Source organism: Halichoerus grypus, chromosome 15, assembly GCF_964656455.1.
Source record: "Halichoerus grypus chromosome 15, mHalGry1.hap1.1, whole genome shotgun sequence".
NCBI classification, from domain to species: domain Eukaryota; kingdom Metazoa; phylum Chordata; class Mammalia; order Carnivora; family Phocidae; genus Halichoerus; species Halichoerus grypus.
The window spans coordinates 53,051,076-53,059,332 of record NC_135726.1 but is presented as its reverse complement, the minus strand read 5'-3'; the positions used below and the strand labels follow the sequence as shown (position 1 = coordinate 53,059,332).

The window sequence follows — 8,257 nt, the reverse complement described above, 5'->3', positions numbered from 1 at the left end:
AAGGAAAGAAAGAAAAAGAAAAAGGAAAGAAAGAAAAGAAAGAAAAAAAGAAAAGAAAGAAAAGAGAAAGAAAGAAAAAGAAAGAAAGAAAGAAAGAAAGAAAAAAAGAAAGAAAGAAAGAAAGAAAAAGAAAGAAAGAAAGGCCCTCCGTGAAAGGTGTCCTGAGATACAAAGTCGGTGGTGTGTTTGAAGCGAGACTGGAGTGGCCAGCCTCCCTGCGGGTCTTACAAACGGTCCGGCCCCATGAAAAATTCCTAAGTGGGCTTGTGAGACTTCTGATCACTTCCCCCCACCGACGGTCCCAACGCCGTGGTCCAAGGGGCGCCCGAGTCTCTATCCTCCGCCTGAGTGGCCGTAACAGCCAACCCAGCCCCGTGCCGTCATGTGACAGCTGACCACGGGGTCCTCAGCAAGCTGGTCCGCCGCCGACATTTGCCGATCTTGCTCTACCAGGGGCTAATCCAACTCAACCAATTCCTAATTTCGCTGGCAAGTGCTAGAGCCCGCCCAGGATCCCAGTCCCCTAGCCGGTGGGCTCAGCCCTGTGACTTGCTCCAAGAGCCGACAGAATGGAGCATGGAAACGGCTCCCCTATGGTCTCAAGGTGGTGACCAAAGCCAGCTCTGACGTCCCTGGACTCCTCTGCTTTCTGTCCCATTGCTGTTGGACTCACCAGCCCACCCAGATGCAGAGGAAGGGTGCGAGCCCCAGCTTCCATGGGAGGCCTGTCCTCGTGGGCTGAACTCAGTCCCCCCCGCCTCAAGCTCACATGTTGAAGCCCAGATTCCATGGGAAAAATGGACACTCACAGACCCGTTCTGTTAAGCTCATCCAATGTTTATTGAATAGTGAACTGTCGTCAATACTGCTGAACTCTGCAACTCACTCACCCGGATCCCTCTCTCGGCCACCCTGAGAAGGAAGCCAGGAGCAGGACCACCCCAAATGCCAGAGAGTAGTCAGGGGGCTGGGGGATGCGGGGAGATGGGAAAAGGCGGGGGGGGGGGGGGAGAGGAAGGAGCAAGGCAGGCAGGGTGCAGGGCTACACTCCGGAGTGGGGGGGCACACACGCGCACACACACAGGCAAGGACCAGGGGCATCAGTCTCTGCCCCCACTCGGCGGCCGCAGGGACATCAGGGAAAGACCAGGCGTCCATGAGACATTTCAGTCCTTCCCGTCATGAAGCGTCTGCCACGAGGGGCTGGGCCAAGGTCACTGGACTGTGCAGAGAAGAGGTGGAGAGGAGTCAGCTTGCAGGGGACGAGACCAGTGGGGACCCCATGACAAAGGGAGACAAGTGATGGGCAAAATGCAGTCCCAGGGAGAAACTGAGGCACAAGGACAACCGGATGCCCAGGAGGGAAAAGTTGTAATCCAACAGGCAAAGTGGGTCAAGACTTAGTTCTCAATAAAGCTGGGGGGGGGGTGCTGCTAGACAGCCACTAGCAGAGGCGACAGGACACCTGTCACCTGTGCCCCATGGGAACACTCGCTCTCCGGACAAGCCGTCCGCTGAAATGGGTTTCCGTGATGCCGGTGACAGCCCACGCCATCCGCGAGCCCCGGAAAGACCGTGGGGACAATGAGGTATCCTGGTCCTGCCCCAGCGCCTCTCCCCTTCACTGACTTTCACGGCTATCCTGTCACTATCATCATCTGTAACCATGTGTGTAACTTTGCTGAGTTCTGAAAGTCCTTCTAGCGAATCCCTGAACCCGGGGATGGTCTTAGGGACCCCTGGGAATTGCACCCACAAAAGAGGCAAACAAGAGCCCCCGCTCCCTCCTTTCCCTTACATAAATCCCATTTTTGCTTATGCAGGATGAAAGCATCCACTGATGGACCTCTCGGAACCCCAGGCAACCTCGTGCTGATGTAAGTAGCCCCCTGTGAGTTACCGAGAGCTTCGAGAAGCAGCCAAGAAGCCACCACTGGTGTGTTTATGCCAGGGATGTGCTCTATTTCGGGTTTTGAGACTTGAAAGCCCTGCCCCCACCCTCACAGCCGAGGCACATAATTGAGTCCGCTCAAGCTGCTTCGGAATTATGTAATTCTTGACTTTCTCTGTGTTAATTTGGGGAGCCCTCTATTTCAGACCTGCACGGGAAGCAAGACACCGCTTTGTGTGTATCGCATTAATTCAATCCGCACGTTCAAATTCACAGCGAAGGTGACCTCGCTCTGCCCTAGTAAAGGACTCTAAGAAACAGAACTTGAATTTCAAGCATTTGGAAACCAGTCTGCTGGAGCCAAGCCTTCTGGGGACAGGAACTTGGGTCCCCCATATACTGGGATGGAAGAGTCAGTTCCGGAACAACAGGGGAGAAGGGGGAGAGACTGGTGCTCAAGTAGAGAGAATGGGAGAGTACGGCCAGGCTCTCAGTGTCAGGAGCCAGAACATGTCTTTTTGGGCCCCCTTCCGTTTCCCTGGGTCTCCCCCACCCCCCTACCCGCTGGTTCTGGAGTGGGCTAGCATCGGGTGCCCAGGTGCCCAGTTCTAGAAGAGGTGAGGTTTGGAGCTCATTTGGAACACATGGGCTTGGAAACGGGAAATCAGGCTCGGGAGGTACTGAAAAGCAGTTCTATGACCCAGAGAATAATATGGACGCCACTACCCATTCTAGATTATATCGGGCTGGAAACGAGTCTTAGGTTCGGAGTACGTTAGGAACTGGCTGTCGACTGCGGTGTGTAGGAGATGGGACCCCTCACCTCTGCCTTCAGGGCACATTAGCCCTGAGCCAAGGCGGCCTTGATGGCGGCCACCAGCTTCAGAAACTTGCTCTCTGTGTCCACGTAGCCATCACCTCTCTGGGGAGGGGAAGAAGAGGGAAGGGGTGAGATCCCAACACCCAGCCAGCCTGAGAACAAGGCGAGACGGATGGACAGACACCATTACCTTCTTGGAGTGAACCAACTTCCCGGCTACCATCACTTCAAAGAAGCCGGTGGCCTGGGGAGTCCCCTCGCCGCACTGGGGAGAGAGATGTTGTTGGAGGGGCCGAGCGGCCCACTTGGGGACACCTGCACCTTCCCGGGAAATGGAGATTATGGGGGTGAAGGATAGGGCCAGCCCGAACCACCCTGCTGCCCCCTCAGGGTTGAGGGACACACAAGGAGACCCATCTCTGATTCTCTTCCCCATCCCCAAGACTCACGATGTCCAGGCAGCCGGGGAACTCATCTTCTAACTTCTTCTTGAGCTGAAGATACTGGGAAGGAGGTGTGGGGGTCACAACTGGGGTCAACAGGGGCCAGACCAGCTCGCCCTCCTCCCTCATCTTCCAGGGACACCTCGGGGCTGGCCCCTCCACTTACCTTGGACTTGTACCCTCAAGCGCCACTGGTGGGAGGGAGTCCAAGAGAGTCCAAGAGAGTGGGTCCCAGGCGAGAGAGAGAGATGGTGGGGATCCGGGGAGAGGACGAAGAGGGGAAGAGGCAGGCGGGTAGGGGGGTGGGGGAGACCCAGGGAAACAGAAGGGGGCCCAAAAAGACATGAAGAGGAACGCAGACAACAAAACCAAAGAGGGGACAGAGAGAGGAGAGGACAGACACACAGAGAATGTTGGAAGGGGCACGGGGACGGGGGACAGGAGGTGGACACCCACACACAAGGAAAACCGATACAGAGCAGGGGAGCCAAGAGACGGAGAGGGGGCGCAGAGCAAGTGGGTGACAAGGAGGGACCACAAGTATGAGACACAGGCGGGAGGGAGGAAACAGAAAACGAGGTTAGGATGAGAACCACAGAAGCCGCACCCCCACCCACAGCCCGGGGGGGGTGGGGGGTAAGGTGTCCCGAAAACCTTTACTCCCGGATTCCCAGGTCCTCCCAGTCCTGAGGCCGGAATCCAAACGCTTCCCCAACCCCCACGGCAGGCTATTTCAGGACAGGCCGCGTGGGGGCCTCAAAATGTCACTCCACCCTCCGCTTTGCTTGCGGAGGGTGCGGGGACATTTCTAAAGCGCTCGCCCGCAGATCGGAGCCTTTCAGAATCAGCGGCTGCCCCAGGGCATTTCACTCAAGCTCCGGACCTGACCCCACCCTCCCCTATAAGGAAGACGGAGCTAATATTCTCCTCCTGCGAGCACTTTCTGGGAGGGGAAATGCGCTGATCGTGCATTTACTAAGCGCCCACAGGCAGGCCTGTCCTTGCAAGTCCGCACAGTGCTAGGTGCCCGCAGGGGGACGGAGCAGTCAACGAGAGAGAAAATCCCCTGTCCACTCGGGGCTTTTTCACGCTAGCGGGGAGGCTGGCTCCAACATGCACTCCCTCCGTGGTCACTACCGAGATCACGCTCTCACCCTCTGCAGATGGGGAAACCCACACCCGAAAGGAAGGAGGGCTACTAACGATGGGCACCCACAGTCTTCATTCCTTTCAAACCCATGCTGGAACATTCTCGAACCTTCCCGACTCTCGCCGTCCCCACCCCATGACTGTTCATGGTACTGGGGGAGGAGAAACCTAAACGCTGACAGAGGCTCCTCTCCCATTGCAAAAGTGACCCCCCCCCCACCCGCTCCGCAAACGGAGCCCCCGGAGTCGGGTGTCTTAAATGGCCACACACGTGTCTCGGTTCCACCTTCGATAACCTGAGCTGTCCTGAGTGCCACGCACTGCGGAGGCGGATCAACGCCCTTCCTTCCCGCCGGTCCCCTCACGCCCACCCCACCCGCAGGAACCCCTTTTCTCGGGGAGGGATCTTCGTGGGTCCAGCCCCCAAGCCCCAGCGCCCAGCACCGTTGGGCCGAGTGGGGGTCGCGGAGGGGGACCCCTGGCCGTCGTGCTTACCAATAAACGACTCGGATGGCGAGGGCCATGGCTGGGGACCGTAGCATGGGCGGGACGCGGACAGCTACCCACCTGGGGCGTGGACGGGCGAACTCCGCGGCTCCGCGACCGCCGCACAAAGGTGGTTACTCGGCGTTCCACGGCGCGAACCAACGCGGCGGGGGGCGGGGACGGCGGGGGACGGCGGGCCCCCACGGTGGGAGTCCAGGGACCCTGCGGCCCGCCACCCTGAGCCCCCACGCAGTACCCTCCCTTCCCCTGCTGGGGTCAGGCTGCGTCCCGACAGAAGCCCCGGGGGAAGCCTCTGCGCGTCCCCTCCCGGTCCCCCCTCCGAGCCAGAATGGTATGGCCCCGCGGGGCGGGGTTTGGGACCCGAGGATCGGCCAAGAAAACACAATTGTCAAGGAGGGTGGTGGTTTTCCAGCGTGGGCCGGGAGGGGGCAGCTCTCGGGCCCCTTTCCTCCCGGGGAGAGGGCGGGAGGGCCGAGTCCGAAAGCACTGGGGGTACGCAGGGGCCCGCCCGGGAAGCCCAGGTCTCCAGCGCGCCCCTCGGGCCAGGCAGCTGGACCCGGGCGCCGCCTGAGCGCCGTGGCAGTTCCTCCTCTGGCGCTTTCCAGCCCCCTCCGAGGGGAGGGGTTCAGGAAAGTGCTGGAAGCTGGCCGCTAGTTAAGGGTTTAGGGCGTAGGCGCCTCTCTGAGTCTCAGTTTCTCTGTCTGGAAGATGGGCGTAATTGCCTTCAGGGACGACTCATTCATTTACCGAATATGTACTGCGGACCTACCTGCAGTCAGCGATGAAAAGATAGACAAAATCCCTTCCGTACTGGGAGTGGTTTAGCCTGGGGGCTGGAGGATAAGGGAGTTGATGTGCGCGCTCAAATTGGAAGGACCTGAGTATCTTGCACTTGGAGATGGCTCAATAAAGACCAACTCTGCTAGAGATCTTCCTGCCCCACCTTCTGTCTCTGCCTCCTGGTCCTTGGTCCTCACCTGCTATAACCCTGGCTCAGGGCGGATGGCACACAAGGTTCAAGTTCCACTCTGCCTCTGTTGTGTGACTTCTGATCCCGGTGGTCTTGGAAGGATGTAATGAGCCTGGAATATAGAGCGCCCAACACAGGGCTGGGTGCAATCAGTGTCCCCTAAATAGAGATCTTCCAGAGCCGTCAGAACAAAAACCCAAATCTTGGCACCATCTGCCCCTGCCTGGTCCCATCCTTCCCTTCTTGCCCCCTCTCTTAGTGCCCTAGCCACCCGGACCTCATCCACTTTCCTGCCTCTGGGCCTTGGCACATGCTGTTCCTGGTCATCCTGCAGGAATCAGCTCCAACAGATTGTCACCAGCTAGACCCCAGGACCTGACCTTGACTGCCCACCTGCTGGTACTCATCGACCTTTGTCCCACATTTTTCCTTAAGCTCTTCTTTTCAGCTCATCTCTTAACTCAGGCAAATGGAAAGGAAAACCACCCCGCCAGGCATAGCAACTGCCCTAAAAAGACCTCCAGACCCCCAGACCACCCAGACCAGTTTGAGCTCAACCCCTGACTCGCACCTGAGCAGGTGGACGGAGGATGGAGTGATCTCTAGAACGACAACTACCTTTATCTCATTTTTTAAAAGATTTTATTTATTTGTTTGACAGAGACAGAGCGAGAGAGGAACACAAACAGGGGGAGTGGAAGAGGGAGAAGCAGGCTTCCCGCCGAGCAGGGAGCCAGACATAGAGCTTGGGATCATGACCTGAGCCAAAGGCAGACACTTAACGACTGAGCCATCCAGGCGCCCCGACCTTTATCTCATTATAATACTGAAATTCCCACCCAAGGAGGAGCACACGCCTCATTTACATAACATACAATGCATGTACGGGCATGTTGCCTTGAGGTGCATGCGGGACCTTATGCCCGCCTCTACCTAGGATGACAAGGCTTCCCTATCTAAATATTCATCCTGGGGCGCCTGGGTGGCTCAGATGGTTAAGCATCTGCCTTCGGCTTGGGTCATGATCCCAGGGTCCTGGGATCGAGCCCCACATCCGGCTCCTGGCTCAGCGGGGAGCCTGCTTCTTCCTCTGCCTCTCCCCCTGCTCGTGCTCTCTCTCTCTCTCTGTATCCCTGTGTCTCAAGTGAATAAATAAAATCTTAAATAAATAAATAAATAAATAAATATTCATCCTAACCCTAAATAAAAGGAACCCATCCAGCCTTGCTTGGGGAGTCACTTTTGGAAGCTATTCCCCGTGATCTCCTTATTTGCTGCAAATAAACTTTTCCTTATGTGACAGCTCAACCTGGTATAGTTTCTGACTCACCAAGGAGCGAACTCACGTTGGTTCAGTTACAATATTATAAGGAAAATGTTGTGCTTCCGTGGAAAGCAATGCCTTCTCCATAGTACATCTATATTTGTTTGTCTGTCATCACAAAGTACCATAAACCGTGGCTTAAACCACTGAGATTTAGCTCACAATTCTAAAGGTCAGAAGTTGGGAGATCTAGGGGCGCCTGGCTGGCTCAGTCGGTGGAGCGTGCGACTCTTGATCGGGGTCGTGAGTTTGAGCCCAATGCTGGCCGTAGAGATTACTTAAAAATAAAATCTCAGGGACACCTGGGTGGCTAAGCTGGTCAAGCATCTGCCTTTGGCTCAGGTCATGATCCCAGGGTCCTGGAATTGAGTCCTGCATCGGGCTCCTTACTCAGCAGGGAGCCTGCTTCTCTCTCTGCTGGCCGCTCCCCCTGCTTGTGCTCTCTCCCTCTCTCTCTCTAACAAATAAATAAATAAAATCTTAAAAAATTAAAAAAATTAAAAATTAAAAAATAAAAATAAAATAAATAAAATAAAATCTCCCCCCCAAAAAAGTTGGAGATCAGGGTGTCAGTAAAATTGGTTCCCTGTGAGGGCTGGGAGAAAGAATTCATGCTTTTCTCCTCGCTTCTGGTGTTTTGCTGGCTATCTTGATGTTCCCTGTAAAAGCATCACACATAGCATTTTGTGTGTGTGTCCAAATTTCCCTGTTCTATGAGGACATAAGTCATGTTGGATTAGTGGCCCACCCTACTCCAGTAGGACCTCATCTTACCTACGTACATCTGCAGTGAACCTATTTCCAAATAAGATCACATTCTGAGGTCCTGAGGGTTAGGACATCAACATACATGAATTTGGGGCAGGATGCAATTCAACCCATAACAAATCCTTCAGAGCTGTGGGCTTTGTTTTATAATCCTGTGAATTGTGGATATGTGATAGGGACGTACAATAATTCTCCGCAGACGTGCGTGTGAATTCTGTCTGTGGAGGGACAACCCTCTCCCCCTTAGCTTGAGCTCCTATAACAAAATACCATGGACTGCGTGACTTATGAACAACAAACCTTTATGGGGGGGAGGGACACAAATATTCAGGCCACAGCACCTCCCCAAATGTTCTGCCTCCAGTATTTGCTTCAACATTCCCAG

General features: G+C 55.4%; 1 protein-coding gene across 1 annotated transcript; it reads right to left on the bottom strand.

Moving 5' to 3' along the window:
* Positions 1 to 816: 816 nt before the first annotated feature.
* SELENOW (selenoprotein W) lies at positions 817 to 4,954 on the bottom strand. The gene is made up of 6 exons (XM_036114097.2): positions 4,799 to 4,954; positions 3,321 to 3,345; positions 3,161 to 3,214; positions 2,902 to 2,976; positions 2,715 to 2,813; positions 817 to 1,222 (listed from the first exon to the last, which is right to left on the bottom strand). The coding sequence occupies exons 1-5, from the start codon at positions 4,843 to 4,845 to the stop codon at positions 2,733 to 2,735; spliced, it is 282 nt and encodes a 93-aa protein (XP_035969990.1). The 5' UTR covers positions 4,846 to 4,954; the 3' UTR covers positions 817 to 1,222; positions 2,715 to 2,732.
* Between the last annotated feature and the right edge of the window lie 3,303 nt (positions 4,955 to 8,257).